The sequence below is a fragment of the Anthonomus grandis genome, chromosome 9, assembly GCF_022605725.1.
Source record: "Anthonomus grandis grandis chromosome 9, icAntGran1.3, whole genome shotgun sequence".
NCBI lineage: Eukaryota > Metazoa > Arthropoda > Insecta > Coleoptera > Curculionidae > Anthonomus > Anthonomus grandis.
Window position 1 is genome coordinate 17,824,934 of NC_065554.1, and position 21,885 is coordinate 17,846,818.

General features: G+C 29.7%; 1 protein-coding gene across 3 annotated transcripts; it reads left to right on the forward strand.

The window, feature by feature from the left end:
- Nucleotides 1-114: 114 nt before the first annotated feature.
- On the forward strand, nucleotides 115-20,910 carry LOC126740191 (putative inorganic phosphate cotransporter). 3 transcript variants are annotated; one of them, XM_050446120.1, is made up of 10 exons: nucleotides 115-327; nucleotides 16,293-16,432; nucleotides 16,562-16,661; nucleotides 16,744-16,959; nucleotides 17,010-17,233; nucleotides 19,215-19,367; nucleotides 19,890-20,022; nucleotides 20,101-20,345; nucleotides 20,551-20,668; nucleotides 20,722-20,910. In XM_050446120.1, exons 1-10 carry the CDS (start codon nucleotides 246-248, stop codon nucleotides 20,742-20,744), a joined length of 1,434 nt encoding a protein of 477 aa, XP_050302077.1. In that variant the 5' UTR covers nucleotides 115-245; the 3' UTR covers nucleotides 20,745-20,910. The 3 variants fall into 3 exon arrangements, with proteins under 3 accessions (XP_050302077.1, XP_050302076.1, XP_050302078.1); XM_050446119.1 differs by lacking the exon at nucleotides 115-327 and adding an exon at nucleotides 10,246-10,369; XM_050446121.1 differs by lacking the exon at nucleotides 115-327 and adding an exon at nucleotides 12,595-12,887.
- Nucleotides 20,911-21,885: the final 975 nt, after the last annotated feature.

The following is a 21,885-nucleotide window of genomic DNA, read 5'->3' on the forward strand; positions in this document are numbered from 1 at the left end:
TTTGTATTGACCCCTAGTTTTTATTTGAACTCTTCCACAACAAAACTACAGCTTAATACAATAATAATTACTGCTAGAATCTTTTTTTCGTATATAAACGGAACTTTGCGTCTCGCGAGCGCTTATAACGCTCGACGGTGCCGATAGGAAATGTTTAGTGGTATATAATTATTTTTGTTATATTTTTATGTGGTTAGATGTTATTAGTATTGTGAAGTGAATAAGTAACTTCCTGGGGTAAAAAAATGGTAAAAGAAACGTTTGAGTTGGCTCAAATTGAACAGAAAAATGGATTTGGTGATAAATTGGATGATTCAAAACGTGAAGGTAAATAATATACTTCAGCTTTATCGTTAAAATAATTAATTATTTAGAATTTTAATTTTATATGTATATCTTTAATTTAGTGTGAATAATCAACCGAATAATGATTTTTTAAAATTTTCTATCCGATATTAGCTACATAATTAACGATACTTCAGTGTTTACCCTATAATTTAGTAATAAATATGTGTTTATAATCTTATTATTTATTATTAAGAATATTAGGAAAAACAGTTTTCTAATCTAATATCTTATATTAACTCTCTTCTCTTTGACTTTAGACATGTCTTTAAAATAATTGATTATTTATTAAAATAATTAAAATACTATAGCATAAGAGGATGCACAAAGATAACGGGGGTGGGTATTCAAATGCGGGTTTTTTTCACGTATTTCTAAACTAAAGATTAATAGATTGTACCATCATTATTTTACCCTCTTATTTTGACTTTTGTCCCGGTTTTTAATAACATCATACAGATGGCATGGAAAGGTTACAAAATATGGGATAATCTTAAAACGAATTAATTGTATTTTATGAATTAAAAATGCACGTTTAAAAAAAAGTTAATAATATTTCTAAGAAGTTTATTATCAAATTTTGATATATGAATGTATAAATTATAATGTAAATCTTAGTCTCAATTATTTATTCTTTTTGTTTTGTGGCATTTAAATAAAATTTGCATATTTTTTTGTTATATTAGACGTACACTCTTATGTAGTCACTACCTTAATAGGTTTTTCCACCTGAGTAAACGCAATTGATATATAAAATAAGCGCGCTAAATGATTTCTTATTATTTGATTAAATGAATACATTTTAATAAATCTTAAAGTGCCTATCAATTCTAAAACAGCAATAAATCAAACTGCTTTGGTTTTCAATCCATGGACATTTTTTTGTAGTATTAATAAAATGTCTACTTGTTGTTTGTAAGTTGGAACACAGGATGTTCTCAATAAAATGTTCTTGTTTATACTTTTTATAGAACAACCAATTTGTGCTTTGAATTATTCTTAAATGGTTCTTAGATAGGTACATTATGCTTAACTAAAATAACAATGATTATGTAATATTATTTTAACAGCTTTATGCTAGTTCGGAAAATCCACTGTATAAATTGACTGAAAAAAAAGTAAAACCAGATTTGTTACGGCATAAATTAAACTGTATGCGGTAACTGACGTATTACAAATTAGTTGGCAAACAAAATAATATTTTGCGTATTTAAACATAAAATGTTTGTTAGCTTTTTCGGTATCTAGAATACCCATTAAACTGCATTGACATTTTTTAAAATCTATAGAATATTTGCCATAGCTTGTTACCTTTTTTGCTGATTTTTTAAATTTTTATTCATTTTTTTTAATATACTAAAACCTGTATCGATGATATATTCATAAAAAAGCAGATCTACTACAAAAAATTATATATAATCTATATGTTTTAAAGACCTATTTATCAGCCATGACAACATAGCAAGGCCATACTGATATTTTGTTTTACTCAAAAATTAATGCACAATAAATAAATAAATCATACAACAAAATAATATACAAAAACATTTAATCATGGATACCCATTCATTTAAAAACCTATAATCTTTAGAGAATAAAAAGTGAATATAGAAGCTATAGAAGCTATTTATAAAAATTAATAACCACCTCTATAAATTACTACTATAAACAATTTGATATAAAATAAGGTATTAAAAAGGTGTATAGAATATTGGTACCTCATAAATTTAAAACAAAATCTAAACAATGTATCCATATTAAATACTCAAATAATAATAAAAATTTTGAAAATGACACAGAAATTAAAAATTTCTATTATGAATATTATTCATGAATATGAATTAATATATTAATAATTAATATATTGCACATCACTGATATTACGGAAAATTTCAGAGCCAACTACCCGACTCTCCTTAATTTTATAGGTCTATCTCCTGTGAATCTAATAATATATATCAACTCTTTAAATAGAAACAGTTTTCTAGAGATAGATAGTATAACGTTACAACAGAATAACAACTTTAAAGGATGAGTTACTTTAAATTTACTACTAAATTTTTAAAAAGAGATCCTAGTAACAATGGTAATTTTAGGCCCCTTAGTGTAATAAGTAACTTTTGCAAAAATTTTAAAAATATCATAAAAACTGTATAGTAAACTAATTAAAAACAAAATTCTTAGTAACAAATAATTTGATTTTCAAAAAAAAACACTACTACAAATGATGGATTATATGTATAATCTGATCAAGAAAATCTCTTTGCAAATTATCTTAGAGGCCGAAAGTAACTAGTAAAAATAAGAAATTCAATCAGTATATCTATCATTATGATGTGCTTTGTCCTTTTCTTTTTATCTCAGTATATCAAGTTAGTTTTGGACATAAGTGGTCTACCACTATCGTATGCAGATGACTTATTTTTGAAGACTCGACATGGTAGTAAAAAACAAGGTTGCAAATAGGATGACTATGGTAAAAAGGTGGTTAGAGAAACATAAACTATACCTAAATATTACAAAACTATTTAGAGTGTCTTTTCGTTAATTGATGCTAACTTTTAATAAAATAATTAATAAACAAAGAAATTTTATCATGAAGAAAGTAGTACACAGTAAACATTTTTAAATAATTATAGACTTATTTATAGGCAACTTAATAAAAAACATCTTACTATGCCATTTCAAAAATTTTATAGAAACCAAAGATGTGACATTATTTAATGACCGATCATGTAGAAATAGTATAAGATGAATAGACTAACACTAAACTTCGAAAAAACTGATTTTTTGTTATTTGAAAAAACGAATAATACCAACTCCTCTCCTTTCATAAAAATTAATTGTAGGCCTGTAGCAATGCATGATGTTGTAAATTTTCTTGGTGTCAATATCGATTTACTTCTGTGGTCTCTTCAGAGAGATTCTTAATATTCTTAATATTCTTGTAAGCTGATCTATTTTTCATATATCCGGAGTCCGTAAGAAGGAGGGAAGCTTAAGTCGGAATATTGATACGACTTTTAAATTAAAATAAAAAGTAATAAACATAAACAAATAATATACTACATAATAAGCATTATACAAGGTATAATTTAAAAGTGACATTCCTGCACCGATTTTAAGTCAAAAAGTTCATATAAACATGGGTCCTAAAATGCTTAGTTTTTAAGATACAGGGTGTTAAAGTTTTATTTTTTTTTTATTTTTAGTAAATTTTTCAAATACGGTTTAAAATATTGAACTGAATCTTGGCACAGAATATTATGGCATAAAAACACATTTTTTAGATGTTCACCTACTTTTTTTTAGCAACCAGTGGCGTAGCTATGATGAATTTTTAATACAATTTTACAAAAAAAATACTACGCCATTGACTTGCGAAAAAAATTATGATTTTATCTTAATTACCAATCAATTATAAACAAAAAATTCCCCCATGACTTTTGCTGTAAATCTTACCGTTTGGGTGTAATCTTTAATTAAAAAAACGTCTTTTATGCATAAAATGCGTCTTTAAAAATTATGGAAATAAATCAAGTTAGCTTTGCTCGTTGCCAGCAACTGTTTTTTTGTTGTTGTAAACATTATGACACTGACATTAATGATTATTTTTGATTGTGTTAAGTTTGATTTTATTTTTAGTTTTTATTAGGTACATTTTTCAAATATTTATTTTCAAGCTATTTTTTACAAACTGGTGAACAAAAAGCAACAACAATTAAATACAATACATACATACATAATTTACAACAAATGTTGGAAATGACCACCTCTTGCCTCTATGCAGGTTCTGCTCTTCTTCTCATAGTATCACGAACTCTTTCGAAAATTCCAGGCGTGTTCACATCCGTCAATAATTCTATTTCTTAGTTCTTCTAATGTCACAATTGGTATCTGATAAACCAATGTTTTTAGGTGTCCCTACAAAAAAAAATCTAGGCTATTTAAGTCAGGTGATCTAGGTGGCCAAAAACTGTGGTCCTCCACGGCCTATCCATTTATTTCGGTAGACTTTATTTAAATGCTCACGAGCCAATATGCTAAAGTGGGCTGGAGCACCATCATGCATAAACCAAAGTTGTTGCTGTAACTGAAGAGGAATATCTTCGAGAAGCAAAGGCAAATCATTTTGGAGAAAATTACAATAATTCTGTCCGTTAAGGCGTCCTGGTAAAAAAGATGGTCCAATTAAATGATCGGATACGATACCGATCCAAACGTTTATTGAAAATTGTTCCTGAAAATGTGTCTCTGTAATCGCATGAAGGTTTTCTTGAGCCCAGTAATGATTGTTATGGAAATTGATTATTGCATTTCTGGAGAAATTAGCTTCGTCCGTAAACAAGATGTTCGCACCAAATTGAGGATTTTGTGTTACTTTTTGGAGATACCATCTACAAAATTTCATACGCGGTTCATAATCTCTAAAAAAGCAATGCCTGAACCATTTGTATGTGAAAAGAATATAACAAAGAATCCCTTAAATTTTCCCATACCGTCTTGTAGCAGATTCAATACCATACCAATTTTTCGTGTACTTGTGGTCGGATCCTCTTCGACTGCATGTAGGACAGCCTCTTCAACTGCCGGTGTCCTAACTGTACGGGCCCTCGGCAGAATTAGCCTTAAAACTCCCAGATTCAGCCAGACGACGATGAATGTTTATAAATATTCTTCTATCTGGGACAGTGTGATTAGGATACCTTTCTTGATACAAAAGCCGCGCCTCCATAGCATTACCATTGGCAAGTCCATAAAGGAAATGCATTTGCGTCATTTCTAAATAAGAATAATCTACCATTTTTTAACTAATACAATTCACGTTTTAAGATCCAAAGGGTACTAAAAACAAACTGTCAAGAATAATCACTAACGCAAGTGTCATAATGTGTAAAACAACAAAAAACAATTTCTGGCAACGAGCAAAGCTAACTTGATTTATTTTCATAATTTTTAAAGATGCATTTTATGCATAAAAGACTTTTTTTTAGCTAACGATTACACCCAAATGGTAAGATTTACGGCAAAAGTCATGGAGGATTTTTTTGTTTATAATAGATTGATAATTAAGATAAAATTATAATTTTTTTCGTAAGTCAATGGCGTAGTATTTTTTTTGTAAAATTGTATTAAAAATCTATCATAGCTACGCCACTGGTTGCTAAAAAAAAGTAGGTGAACATCTAAAAAATGTGTTTTTATGCCATAATATTCTGTGCCAAAATTCAGTTCAATATTTGAAACAGTATTTGAAAAATTTATTAAAACTGTATCTGTATCTTAAACACCCTGTATCTTAAAAACTAAGCATTTTAGGACCCATGTTTACATGAACTTTTCGACTTAAAATCGGTCCAGGAATGTCCCTTTTAAATTATGACATACCTTTAAGTAACACCCTGTATAGTCGTAATTCTTATTAAAAAATTAATTTCCTTTATTCCTTCAACTCGATTAGAAGGTAAAAGAATATAAGATATTCATGTGAGGCTCTTTCAAGACTGTTTTAGGAGTATAAAATTAGATTTGCAATATAAAAAAATATTATTACGAGCAAAACTTATGTGACGACTCTACAATTTAATTTTCGTTTCTTTCAATATTGCTACTAATCCCTTTGGAGTCTTATAACCTAATGCTTACAAATAATTTTTAAATGTGCCTTATATCTCAGATGTTATCTAATATGTATATAGTGCTTTAAGCAGTTTAAGCTTGCCAGAGTATAAAAAGTGTACTGTGAAAATGAGACACAAAGTTTGAAACAACGTTATGGATTACATATAAAATATCTAATAAAACTGAAGATTTAGCATTTTATTACAAGTAATATAAGACAAGACAGATCATAAGTTTTATATAAAATTTAACTTAACTTCTAATATGAAATTTTAAATAAACACTTTACAATTACTGCAAAAATGAGTCATATAAATTAAATTCTAATTAATTAAGTCTTTTATAATAGTATGTGAGTTGTAACAATACCATCTATAATAATGATGCCCGTAATGAGAAAGTAGCAAAAATTTTTAGATCCATTTGCTTCTTGTAAATTTTTTTGATAAACCGAACAACATTAATAATAAAAAATAAATAAAATACTGATCTTATAACTCGGTAGTGAATGGGTTTTACTAATATTAAATTCTATTTCAAAATAAAACTTAAGGGGGATTTTTGTATGACAAAATTTTGTATCGGAAAAAAGTTTTAGGCATAATTTTCAGGGAAAAAATATCCAAAATATCGTAGACTACGATAAGTTATTTTTCCATTGTGTATTTGTTGTTGCGGTCTTTTTTATAATTACACCGCTGATAATAGCTAGAAGCAATTTTTTACAGATAATTATTTATTTTAATGACGTTAACCATGACTTTTTTTTTACGTAATTTCGCTTTAATGAATATATTTTTATAAAATGTTATTTCTAAATTGGTCAAGTAAATATCAGTTACCAGTAAAAGAATGAGTTTTTATATCTGTATTTATAAAATATCTTATATAGCTAACCACAACAATAAATTATGAAATTATATTGTTGGGGTTAACTATATATAGTTTTTAAATATTTTTTTATCCTACGTTCTCAAAACAAGACCTTCGATCCTTTATATCAAAATATTAATTACGTTTCTTAGATATAATGTATACCCTATTTTATCAGCATTTAATTTTATTGGAACCAATACGTATTATTAATAGAAGCGTGTAGAACAGATAATAAGTAATTAATACGGTGGAAAGTTTATTGATAAACTAATTTTAATATTCCTTCCAGGAGGTCAACAAAATGATGTCGTGAATATTGTCGATACAAGATATAACTGGTGGTGAAAATATTCACAGATCATATACAGGGAAGCCACAATCGAGAAATATCACTGAAATATCGATGATCAGCATAGTAATGTAGAGCTCTTTGTTTTTTCATTATTTAATAAAAACCTGCCTAAAGTTTTACGTTAGGTTGATGATGCTCATGATTTCAAATTGTTAGAATGACTTGAATTTGACTCACGGTTAATTTAAAAATACAATATATCTGGTAGATGCTGAGTGGTACGTGCTAATATTTAAGGACGTGATTCCTGGACCCATTTTAAGAAAAAAAGTTTCTATGAACATATGTCCTAAACGTCTTAACTTTTGAGATACAGCGTGTTAAAGTTTTCAAAAAAAATCAATTGTTTTTATTTTTTTAAGTGAAAACCATGCATCGAACGAAAAAAAAAACAAGAAATCAAATTTGCTAAAAGGTAATTGGGGATCTTAAAAGTAATTTTTGTTTTAAGAAAAAGCAAAGAAAAGGCGTCGTATTTTTTTCACTAAAAATATTCAATAGAAGACCTGTAGGGACGCCGCTAGCAGAAAAAATATTTTGTTTGCATATCAAAATTGCGTCTTGATGCATAGAAAACATGTACTGAGAAAAAGCCTATAATATTGTTTTAGTTATTATTGAAAAAGTGATTTTTTTTGAAAACTTTAACACCCTGTATCTCAAAAGCTAAGACGTTTAGGACATATGTTCATAGGAACTTTTTTTCTTAAAATGGATCCAGGAATCACCCCCTTAAATATTACCACGTCTTTAAAGAACACCCTGTATATCTGGATTACTTATTGATCTATATTCTGCTTAGTCCAGACTCTAAATTAGTATTTACTTATTCTATTGCCAAGAGAGTAGAATTTATTAAATTGTTTTTTATGAACAATCAGAGTGGAAGAGAAGAATCGCAATTTTGTAGGCAGAACTTAAGAGGCATGCAGGTAGAGACCTACATCATGAATACATGTGAGAGTCAAAATAAAAAGCGAAATATTAATTTTAGATGTACACATTAAGTACTAAAAAACTTTCAGATGTAATGGAAATTTGCACGCTACTAGACAAATAATTCTTAAATATTAGAAATGCACCTTTATAAAATCCAAATTCTTAATAAATTGAATTATGATTCAATAATTATAAACTCTTCCAACTAGCTTTTTAATATTTGCTTCGTAGACTTGCTTCTTAGAATGTTTAGTAGGTCAAGAACTTTCTATGAGGCTCATATTATATATTATATAAAACGGATAACCTAAAAGATAGGAAAATAGTTATTCTTCAAAGCATACAATAAAGATAATGTTCATGTTGCATTTTTCACTTGGAAAAATACTGGAATCCATGTTAAGACCTCAAATTTAATAAAATTTTGAAACGTGGTTAATACTTATAAAGAAATGTTATTACTCTGTAATAGAATATCTTAGTGACATCTTACGCCCAGGATGAAGGACTTCCAATTGACTCGTCGTTATCTCCAGTGGTAGCCAACATATACATCGAGTGGTTCGAGGAGCACGCTATAAGGACGTTTCAATCCAAACCCAAGGTGTGACTTCAATATATCGATTACATATTTATTATGTGGACAAAAGACAGAGATAGAGCAATAGAGATGGACAATGCAGAGCTAACAAACTTCTTGGAGCTCACTAACAACATTAGACAAGCATCAAGTTCACAATGGAGTAGAAAACTGAGTCAACACTGCTCTTCTTAGATCTTGAACAACAATGGATACATTAGTCTATCGCAAACCAGCAGAGACAAAACAATACTTATACTACAACTTTATTTATCCTGGTTCAACAAAGGTGGAAATCATTAGAACCCTATAAGAGCAGCCATAATATGCAACAACCATGTTGACCTCAGCAAGGAAATAGAAAACATCATCAAAGACTTACAGCAAAATGGATATCCAGGCAAACTAATAAAAACAACTATTAGGAATACAATAGAGTGAACAAGGAAAGAGCCACAGCAATTAGAGGATCCTACAGGATTTTTAACGAATTCGTACATCAAGGGAACTTCAAAGAAAATCAGAAGAATTGACCGAACACGCAAAATGAAACATCAAGCCTGCCTTCAGCAGAAAGATAGAGTCAACTGAAGTCAGGACAGCAGAACATTGAAAGAGTTCCTGAGCAGGAGAGATTTTCACATTAGGAATAGCAGAGCACGCTTGGTCTAATAACCACAACATTAATTGGACAGAAGCAAAATTTCGTGCAAAGAGCAACATTGGAAGAAAAGATTTCTAAAAGCGTTAGGTCATGCAAGACCAAGAAATCTTTAGCCAGGCCAGTATTGATGTTCCCACGTATATGAGACGTCATACATCCGTAGTCTAGTTATTGCTGTTAATTTATATTTGATAAGGGTTGGAGATGCTTCTTAACAAATCAACCAAAACATTGTGCCAAATTTAAATTAGACAAGAAATGTAGAAAATTTGATTTTACTAGTTTTCCAAGGTCTTCCAATTTCAAAAACAAATAATGCTTTCTAGTTTGTATTATAGTTTATATATGTAATTTTTATATGGTGTGATATATTTGTATTCCCATAATTCTTCTCTTTTTCTTCATGTTTGTATACTGTTCTAAGGAATAAAATACTTTTTGTATGAACACCTCTTAAAACCGTTTTTCTCTTTTCTTATCAAAAAAAATTGTTTTAAATATCATTAGGGCCTAATCCTAAAAAAATCAATTAGAGCAAGATTTTCAAAAAATTACTAATTTCTAAATGTATACCAACTAGGTTCTTTAAGGCTTGCACATTGAATTAATGCTCAAAATTGAGTCTTCCCGTACAATGTCTATGAAAACAAATAAAGGAAGAAAAAAATTATAAACATAAATTAAAATATTTCTATGTATGATTCATTGATAGCACCTTTATTAAATAAATTATTACATAACTTTTAACCTACATTCCTGTTCTTATTAACCAGATCATAAAAGAATTACTGTAGCTTAAATATCATTAAGTACATAGTGATAAGCATTAGATGTTTTATTAGCACGATATTAGATATTTACGGATTTTAAAAATTATAAACTAAAATGCCACCGACTCAGGAGTTTATTTATAAAAGCTTCGGGGGTAGTTTTAGTGGTCTTTATAGACGGGTTAGTTTCCCTGTTGAGAAGTCACCGGTGGTTACTAGCAGTAAGTTGAAACTCTATTTAAAAGTAATATTAGAGAAAATCTTTAAAGCAGTGTTCATAGGCAACAGTATCAAAAATTAGTCCATTTGACCCGTTACAATTTCTTTTATATACAAAATTTAAGTCAAATTTGGCCAAAGGTATATTTTAAATATTCTATTAAAATGAATTTACCTGTTTTGTGTATTTATTTCAAGGCAACATTTTTTTTACAATATTCTGCATTGTTAATTTTTTTCTGCTTGTATTTTGTGAAAAATTATAGTTTAGTGTCACTTTTAAAAATTGGTTTAGGATATAAGTTAAAAACGATTAGAAGAGCGAACATATTTAATTTTTTTTTATATGTAATTAATGTAAACAAAGTGAATATGAATCATTGCCATATATTTTGTATATCTGGATTATTTTATTGTCCGCATTCGTATTTTCTTACACTTATTTTATAAATGAAATCTCTTAATTTGATAATTTTTGTTAATAAATGTTATTATAAGACTCGCAATTATTTATGATTCTATATAATTGTAAAACAAGACTAGATTTTTGATTTTCGTTGACGAAAATTTGATGAATTACTGTTTTTTGTGCTCTAATAGTAATAAAAATACAAAAAGGAAATATTAAAACACACAATTATTACATGTATTGGAAAGGGACTTATAAAGTGTTTTGAATTGTGTTTTGAAATGTTTTTTTGTTTTTTTATATGGAATTTGGCTTTTGGTTTTAAACGCAGATTGGTTCTTATGGAAATATAAGATACATTTTTAAAATCTATTTAGAGAATGTTTGATTGCCCAGCATTCCTAAAAACATATTCCCGGCACACCTACATATGTCAGTCAAAATATTTTTATAACGTTGTCTGATTATCTAAACTATTTGGGAACAAATTCTTATATGTTGAAACTGTCCAATAAAAAAATCTGTTCAAAAAAACCAATTTAATATAAATTTAAATATTTTAAAAAATTGTCAAGATTAATGAAAATTAAAGTAAAAAAACAAGAAAAGAGAATTATAATTTTTAATAATTTTAGTTTTATATTTCTTAAACTTTGTAGCCTCCAAACATTTTTTATAAAGTCGTGAAAATTCAAATCAAAAGATAATGGCCACAATGTTGTAGAATAATGTCGATTTTATAGTACCAGCAAGCAGCAAAGCAAAATATCAGTTACAAGGGAGTGCTCAATTCCTTTTTTCTTTGTATGATCCAATAACGTTAAAATAACCCAATATTTATGTATAAAAAGTGAGTTCAGAGAACCAAAATAATTCCGGTGTCTTTGTAGAATATCTATACTCTATATACCACCGAAATAATTTGTATGGTTTTAATTTTTTTATTAAAAATAATGCAGGATATAACAAAAAAAAATTAATGTATTTATTATAATCTTTTCACAGTGCCTTTAATGCAATTTTTATTTTTTTTAATCTTAGTCTCTTGTTCTTCTCACATAACTCTAAATAAAGTCTCTTGCATAAAGTATCTATAGCATCTAAAAAAATTGCAAATAAATATTATTTCTTTGATTTCTATTATGTTTGTTAATTTCTTATTTTAATTCATTTGCGTTTTATACCTAATTTTCTTAAATAACTAATTGGAAAAATATACGAAGGCTCAAAAGTATGACAATATGCTGCCATAACGCTATTCCATATTGCTAGGAATCATAGTTATAAATATTAATAATTATTTCTAGAAAAAGGGCATTTAATTAATATAATTAAACGAGCTTCTTTTATAGAAAACCATATAAGCACAACGTTTATGAAGTGTGGTAACAAATAGCTTTTCAATTTTAATCAAGTTTAATCAAGGAAAAACAGATTTTCTTACTAATCCGGCTGGCTTTTTTAAATTTATTGGCTTGTAAGATTTAACAAGTTTTTATTTTTAAAAAATGCTAAATTATGTTTGATTTTTCCGCTATATTTATTAAAAAGGAGTGTCGGTAACAACTTTTTATTTTTTGCTTTGGCCACTAGTAATGCAATAAAAGCCGCATAAAATAACTTTTTTTGCTTATGCTACTTGGACTAGTATTATAATTATTGCTCGCACTCCCTGTCATAAATTAGAAAAATGTAATAAATCTGTAGCTATTTAAGCTTTAAAAACCTGCATTATGCAACCCAAAACACACAGTCGGCTTTAAGTATATACATTACTGTAAATCATTGTTATAATATACTTTATATATTTGCAGGTTATCATGATACTTTCACTTAATGTAATTGTTTAATATAACCCGAGTTTAGTAGCGATAAAGCCACTGACTAACTATAGTTCTGCAGTAAAATCAGGAAAATTTAGTGCGTTCACACTTAATATATAATTTATTTTTTATCAATCCGGTGCTTACTTGGTTACAAAATCAATAATTGTGTTTGTTTGTCATGCTGGCAGAATCTGACTTGACTTTCAAAGAGGTGACAACGAAATATACGAGCGAACTTTACAATGTTTAGGCGATACAAGTACCAGCCGCTTGGCGATAATTACAGTAAGTGTACAGGGTTTTGTTAAATTGTTAATTGCTTGTTATCAATTTTCTACCTTTGATTAGAAATATTTACATAAATGTTATCTACGTATGTGCAATATAAATGTGTTTTACCTGGGACATGAACATTTAAATGTTGCAAAAATATAAGCGATTTATCTGCATGTGATTTTAGATTAAGAAACCTTCAAGGGTGAAAAGTCACGTTTGCTCGATATCCTCATATATAATAAGTAATAATCAGTTTTTATGAATATTTGTATATATATACTTACCGGAACGAAAAACGGAGCACTTAACATTTTTTAAATGTTTTCTGAGGTGGTATTGTTCTAATAACTTAAACACAATCATTTATATGAAAAAAACCTATTTCGCCACAACACTACAAAAACAAATAGATTTTACAGTTTGCCGAAGAAACCTTAAATTATTAAAAAATTAAATGTATTGCTAGAAAAACGGCGGAGGGGCATTTTCAATATCGAGTGTTGCCTCCATGTGCGCGAATGTTTGCTTGCTTTTTTTTTGTCACACATTAAATCAAGTGAAAAATTTCATTTTGAGGTATAAGATCTTATTTCTCTAAAAGAGTATATTGTAATTCATCTAATGTTAAAGGAGCAGGAACACGACGTAGTTTTTCCCCAGACATGTCCCAAACATGTTCAATTGTCTTCACATCTGGACCTGGTCACTCCGAGACAGGAATGTTTACATCGTTTAACTATTCTTGAGTAATTCTCGCAGTGTGCGGGCTGGCGTTATCATGCATCAGAGTAAAGTTATTTCCAATAAAATCAACATAACAAAAAACAAGATCTTGCAGAATTTCATTAATATAGCTGACAACAATTAAAGGACCTCTTGGAATGACGTTAAGCTCTGTGAGGGCTTCTAGATAAATTCCAGCTCACACCATAAGTGAATCCCATTAGTAGCCTATTCCCAGTGTTCATGATTCATGAGAAACTAGTCGCGTAACACAATGATGTCTAAGAAGTTCTGGACCTGTCGCGGGACTATGACAAACAAGATTGACTTCACCATGTCTTCCTCTAATGGACGGTTCGTTTACATTGGTAATTTGGACGTGATAAAGTCGATTTCTGATTTCTACAGCTGGAATGAGGATATCATAGACTTTGTAAGATGATAAAGTGATAATCATGAACGTTAGTCCTTCGTTGGAGGCCAGTTTCAAGTCGTTTAGTGTAACCTACAATTTCCAAAAAAACCTGTATAGTGAATTTTACGTCTACTTTCGATTAGTCAATGATGTCAGTTGCCACTTCTATCAATTGTCAACGCTGATGCTGTAAAAAAATATTAAGGGAAAAAAATGAAGTTTTCACTTGTCATCTCTATCAACTGTCAATACTGATGTATAGGAAGTTGTGGAAAACCCAAATGTTCCTTAGCCGCTGTAATGAGGAAAGACGTAACGGCTGAGAGACAAACCTCCTCTAGATTGCGATTATAAATAATTACTTGTTTACTTAGTGGCTCAATATGCTATTTACAAGCCCTTCTTGGCAAAAATTGGAAATTTTCCATATATACTACATAATTAAAATTTTACAGGCGACTTACCAATAACGTCAACTGTCATATATGTGCACTGTCAACGTTGATTTTGTCAGAAAAGTCTACCAAAATAAAAACACTCTTTTGGATTGTCCGCCAAGTTTTTGATAGGTACAAATGACGTAAATGTTGACAGATAAACCTTCTGTGGACTAACAGCTATGAGTATTGTCCTAGACGTAATCATAACAGGAACAAGGAAATATTTTTGACTCATAGAAATTCAGTATTTGAACCAATAAGAATCATTTAGTCATCAACAAGATATGGCAACGTGAAGATTTAGAGCAGATGTAGATATCAGAAGTCGAGTGAAAAGGAAAATCTAATTTAAATTTCCCGCCAAGTTTTTTCTAATTCCGATAACGACAAATGACATTAAGATTGACCGCGAAATGGCACTAATTTATTGATAAATAATGAAAATGACTAATGAAAATTCACCCCGAGGATAAGTTGTAGAGATGACTCCACTCAAGTTAAAACTTTATGATACAAATGGCCAATATAAACTATCTGTTGATTCAGCGGCTGAATATGTTATCTACAAGCCCTTTTAAGGCAACTACAGAAACAATCCAAAATAAGTTTTGATGATATAAATTGCGAATATAAATTATTTCTGAACTCCGCGGCTCAATATAATGTTGACGAGCCCTTCATGGTAAACATTCGATATTTTCCATATATTCTCTAAAATTCTTCTTAAAAACTTGTACGCCTACTGATCAATGACGTCTCTTGTCAGTTCTATCAACGTTCATCTATAGGAAGGTGTGGAAAAGACAAAATGTCATTTTTATTTTTCGCAATTTTTTTCTAGTGGTAGAAATGACAACTGACGTAAAGTTAAACAGACAAATATCCTATTGATATTGATCGGTATTGTCATGGATGTAATGCAAAATTAACAAATATTTTTGACCAAGTTCAGAATTTTAACCAGTAACAATCAAGCAGATATCGAATGTGTGAAAATTCATAGATGAAAAAGTCAAGTGAAGGAGAAAATCTAATTTGAATCTCCCGCCAAATTTTTGCTTATGATGGTAATGACAAATTACCTAAAGATTGATAGCGAAACGCCATTAATTCATTGTTAAATAAACAAACTTGACCAATGATGACCAAATTCACTCTAAAGCAATCTTACGACAATTATTAATATCAATGCTAGTTGTCAACAACGTCAATTATCAAGGCTGAGGTAAAGGTAGGCGTGTAGGTAGCAGAGTGCTGTTTGATACGAAATGATAACGTTGAGCAATATAATGCTCACTTCTTCCGTCTTGAATCTGGATCTTAGATTCTAGCCTTTTGACCAAACAGTCAAAAGGCTCATCAAGAATCGTTGGAGATGTGGATATATAGGCGCATGCTAAAAATATCTTGGATACATAGACTATCAAATGAAGTACCAAGGCTCATTGGACCTGAAAGAAAACTACTAAAAATTGTTATTATCCGTAAAACAGCATACATAGGTCTTGACAGAATGCAGGGAAGAATAGAAGAAAAGAACGAAATAGGAAGAAACAAATGTTGGTTTTGTAATATGAGAGAGTGGACGGGAATAAAAGTTAAACAAAACTGTTCCATGTGGCACGAGACAGGGACGCATCCAGAAATGTGATAGCCAACCTTGACATGAATGAGAAGACGATATTACAAGAAAAAGTTCTCCATAAGATTACGTTATATTGTATAATTATGTTATATTGATGTTTAATAAAAACGGGGGAATTGATAAGAGTCGATAAATATAATTTTTTATATATACCTAGAGATTTCTGATACTAATGCCCAATTTTTTTCCAGTCCCAACTATCGGAATCAGGCACCTACAAATCCTAGTATTATTTTTGTTAACCTTTATCGCATATGGAATACGGGTGACACTATCTGTAGCTATTGTAGCTATGACTGACCCAACTGCCAGTGTTAATCCACAAGTTCCTGTACGTATAAAATATTTTTTAATATTAGTATATTAGTATATAAAATAATATATTTTTCTTATAGGAGAATGTATTATTTTATTTAATATTCACAAAATGTTAATTTAATTTCAATTCTTATTGTTTCAGACCTACCCAGAATGGCATGACAAGAGTATAGTATTGTCAGCATTTTTTTGGGGATATATAATCCCTCAAGTGGGCGCGGGATATTTATCTGGTCGATTTGGTAAGTAATAACGAAAAATTTCTGCAATTCCATTTACACGTACTATTCATTCTTCATATATTTAACAAGGCTATTGTTTTAGGTGCTAAATATTTTCTGCTTGGCGCCATGGCAGCTTGCGGCTCTTTATGCTTATTTGTGCCCCTAATGGCCGCCCATTTCGGCTCTAAAGGGGTTATGATAAATCGAGCTTTGCAAGGATTAAGTCAAGGTTTCATTTTCCCAAGTGTTCACCAAACTTTAAGCCGGTGGGTTCCCCCTGACGAGCGTTCCAGATTGGGCACAATAGTTTATGCAGGTAAACATTTTCTAATGTATATTATCCTATTGTACTACATATTTTTTCAGCTGGTCCGTTTGGTACGGTAGTAGCTATGTTGATAACAGGGATAATATCTGCAAGTAGCTATGGCTGGCCCATGGTGTTTTATCTCTATGGAGGGCTTTCACTTGGCTGGGCACTGTTATGTTTAATATTCACACATAATAGTCCAGGAGTACATCCTAGAATAAGTGAGGCTGAACGATACTATATTGAACACAGCTTGGGAGAGACTGAAGAGAAAAGTAATGTAAGTTTATTGTTAAAATGTGTCAAGAACTAAAAAATTAATACATCCTCTTTGATTATTTTGTTTGTGCCCATGGGCGTTTCTCTACTTGACGTGTACCTTTATTGCATAAACTGTGATTAATAAAGTCCTGTATTATAATTCGCTATATCAAAGCTGACTGAAGTTAAATGTACGTTAAACGATTTCCTTACTGAAATTTTCCTAACAGACTTAATAAACCTTTGATCAACGCCTTCGTGAAATAAGACGATCAAAGCAAGTTGAAGAAGAGACCAGGCAACCCAATGCGTTTAGAAATGATAAAATTAGAAGTGAATTTGCTAAATATGAAGAATATATATATTTAGAATATTATTACTAGAATGGAGGACCAGTTGTTAAATCGATACCATCTACAAAGTGTTTAGGCATTTTGGTTGCCTGGCCATTGTATTCCTTAGAGAAAAATCTGTCAATCAAGTCCATTGTATTCCAGTCGAAAGTCTTTGTGAAACAGGAACATCAAAGCGAAGTGTAGAACCACTACGGTATAACCTCGAGTAGTCAAAGCATAGATTCTAAATAGAAGAGGGCCACTAATTCCCTATACTAATGACAATAAGAAAGAAAAACTCGACTAGAAAAGAATGTGGTCAAGATAACAGAAGAAGTACTGTCTCAAAAAATTGCGAATTCTTTGAAGGTATATAATGCAGCTGTTTGCATCAGTTCTGCTAATAATATTTGCATATATCTTCGTCGCAGGTACTCCGTATTGTTTTATCTCTATTATACTTGTATTTCAGTTGGTTGGTGACTGTTAGTGGTAGCCCGAAAGCATGGTACGATATTGAATACAACTTGAGAGTTTAATTATAATGTTTATTTTATACATAACAGAAATGCATTGTTATATTTTAACGATGGAAAATATTTAAGCAAGTGGAGGACCACGAAGGCCAGTGATAATAAAAGAATAAAACAAGAAAAGAATGTGCTGAAGAAGAACATACTTCTACTTTAAATGCTAAAATTTTGAATTTATTTTACACATATCAAATTAGTTCCTATTACCAAGTTTAGTAAAAGCCAAAATAAGTCCAAAATAAAAGTTTTTTCTATTTTATAATCTCTAGTATTCAAAACAAACCTGTTTGATGTACACAATTTTCTGAAATTACATTCAATTATACTCTGAGCTGTTAGTGTGGAGTATAATACAATGTGATTTAAACATCCACGAGGCTGCATTTTACCAATAGACAAGTTTTGACAGAGATTTAAAGAAACCGGTGATGGGAGAGAAAGTATACTGATCGAACAACAGTTTTCGGATTAATCTGTTTCTCATTAAAGGATTTTTATTAGCAAACAAATATCGGGATCATACTCTGGAACTTATTGGTAAAAGAATCGCTAAAAACTCTTGGAAGAAGCACAATATTTAGGTATTGCCATAGCTTGACTTAATACAACTACAACAACATGTTCTATAATTCCACAAAATAGCACTATCATTTGCAGACAAGACCAGTTGAATGCTTTAAAGAACTGAGATCATTGGACAGTACTAACTGTTCACCCCAAATAAGGAATTAGATAGTTTCTAATTAAAAACCAGACCGCAAAACACTCTCAAAAGGGATTGAATTTAATTCAGAGCCACACAGCTGCATTCATATTTGCTAAGATAGGACAACAGCTTGCAGTGTTCTACATAATACTGCAGTACTTCCATTTCAAAAAAGCATACACACTCTTTAAAAACATCACGCATTCCCTTAAATGCCTCAAATCTAATTTGTAAATAAGAAATTATTAAGCAAGTCTTGTAAATTAAAAAAAGCTTGTAGGTAATTTTTGATAATATTTACTGATATTGTCAAAAATGTGTTTTATCTGCGATACAAAGCCATTTTTCAAATATAATCAAATGGGAAAATATGTAATGTTGATTAACATCCTGTATGCGTTTGCTAAAATGAAATTAATTTTTCAGGAAAACCGCCGAATACCATGGAAGTCTATTGCAACCTCTTTGCCGATGTGGGCAATATTAATTAGTCACTGTGGACAAAATTGGGGATTCTGGACTTTAATGACTGAAATACCAAATTATATGGCCCACGTGATGAATTTCCATATAAAATCGGTAAGATTAAATTGCACTGTTAATTCGTGGCTATCTTAAAAGCTTTTAAAAAATCATGAGCATTAAAATTAATAATTTACCACAATGATAACGTTTTCATATGATGGAGTGATTTATCTAAAGAATAATATTGTTTTCGCTTTGAATAATAGACCATGAGGTCATAACAGGCAATTGTAAGAACTCGTAAGTGTCGGCCAATTTCAGGTTTAATGATTAGATAAAATTTTTGATGCATTATAGGAACTGTTTTTAAGAAAATACTCGTTTATAGGATGAGATGTGGCAAATAAGTTTTTTACTTATAGATATGTATGCAATTTATAGAAAAATAATTATTATTTAATTTTTTTATGTTATACACATGTCCACAGTACTGAACTCTAAGATTATTTTCCTTACCTAAACTATTTTTGACACATTTCATTTATTGCGGCCTAAATCATTTAAAATATTAAATTTAACTTTCGTCTTTAATTTAAATTTTTGCATTTTATTTAAAATCTGTTTTTGCTATTTCAGAATAGTGTCTTATCAGCTCTACCATATTTCGTCCTTTGGGTCCTTAGTTTTGCCATGAGCTTCTTTTCAGATTATCTAATCGTACAGCGAATACTAAGTATTACAAATTGTAGAAAATTATTTAATTCGATTGGTAAGCATATTTATTATTGAATAAAAACATACAAAACAACATATATTTAAACCTTTTTTAATTTGTTATGTCTTACAGGACTAATTATTCCTGCCATTGCCCTAATATTCCTAGGGATAACTCCAGCTGATCAGCCTAACAGGGCAGTAGCTCTACTAGTGATAGCAGTAGGCTTAAATGCTGGCATTTTTTGCGGATTTAATGTAAACCATGTGGACATATCTCCAAGAAATGCTGGAATCCTAATGGGGATTACGAACTGTATTTCGAATATAACTGGGATTTTGGCGCCGCTATTTGTGCAATTCATTGTAACGGACGAGGTTTGTAGAAAATAAAAATTGATTTATCTCAAAAAGATTTTATTTTATCATAAGTAATAATAAATTCTGTTTAATGAAGTCATTTAGTTGGCTAGTGTTATCTATTATATTACTATCTAAGCTATTTAAAAATATTTTTTTAAAATAGAAGCATCACTATTATACGAAACATACATCACCAATAAAATTTTTGTTTTTTTTTTAGCAAGATCCGAACCTATGGAAAATAGTATTTTTCCTGACTGCTATTATATACGTTGTATCGGATATATTTTATGTCATATTTGGTTCCGGGGAGGTTCAGAAATGGAACGACACAGAGGGTATGTATATAAATATAATTAAACAATAATCTATAATTTTATTTATTTTGCAGATAAAACTAACAAGGAGCCTTAACGCCAGACAGAAGACTAATAAATTTATTTGCAGCCTGTGATAAAAAACTATACCTATAATAAATTTTATTCAGAAATAAAGTTACATGTATTTTTTTAATTAAATTTTATTATGTATGTACAATTGTAATACGAATGCAATTTTTTTAATATATATGTAAAATCAATTAAGAAGGCCTAATCTCTGTACAATTAAGATAAAAGCACTCATGCCATTCAATTTTAAATTAATATTTTAAAAGTAATATTCATTCTTAATATATACTTAATAACCTCTTTTAAAAAAAAATGGTTAAAGTAATGAAAATAATTAAAAATTTATATTATTGGTTATATTCTTTCTGAACATCTTTTTTGCAGCCAAATAGGTTCCAAACTGAAAAGCTTTCCATTAACTCAAGATCATGTGATAATAAATGAGTTACGTCATATAGTTGAACACAATTACTCCACAGCGTTTTTGGGTGAATATTAACACATTTCATTCACAAATATCGATAAATATGGTTTGTTTTAAAGTAAACCATGCAAATGAGAGCCCAATAGAGAGTTGATTATCTACTTGCTGCTTGGCAACGTTGTACTCTATTCAGTTAACTATTATAATGTTAATTAAAGGATTGTAGGCAGCAAAAGTAAATAGAGGGTGTTGCAGAATAATGAGCTGTTAAGTGTGTGAATCTTTGGTAGTATTAAAAAGAAATTTAAAATCAAACTTTCCTAAACTTATTCACTTTGGAAGTACAGGGTATTAAAATTTAAAGAATTAAATATTTTTTTATCATAATTTCTAATATTTAAGCCCTCTGAGCGTTAACATTTGTTTCTTGATGTTGTGGAACAAGGTTTTAGTTAGTGGAATTCGTCCAGGTAGACTAAATATTTAAAAACATATATGTACGCCGCGGCTAGTTCTTAAGATAAAAATAAATTGACTAGTAGTAAAATATAATTGTATGCGTGGAATTATTAGTAAATATGAAATGTATTTTTCCTAAATTTTGAATTCCTGCTTACCATAACACGTGTTGGCTAGGTATCTAAATACATTATACTGGATGTTACAGAATAAGATGCTGATGATTAAGGGTTTTAATCTTTAGGTGAGTTTAAGAAGAAAAGTTTAAATTAAGCTATATAAA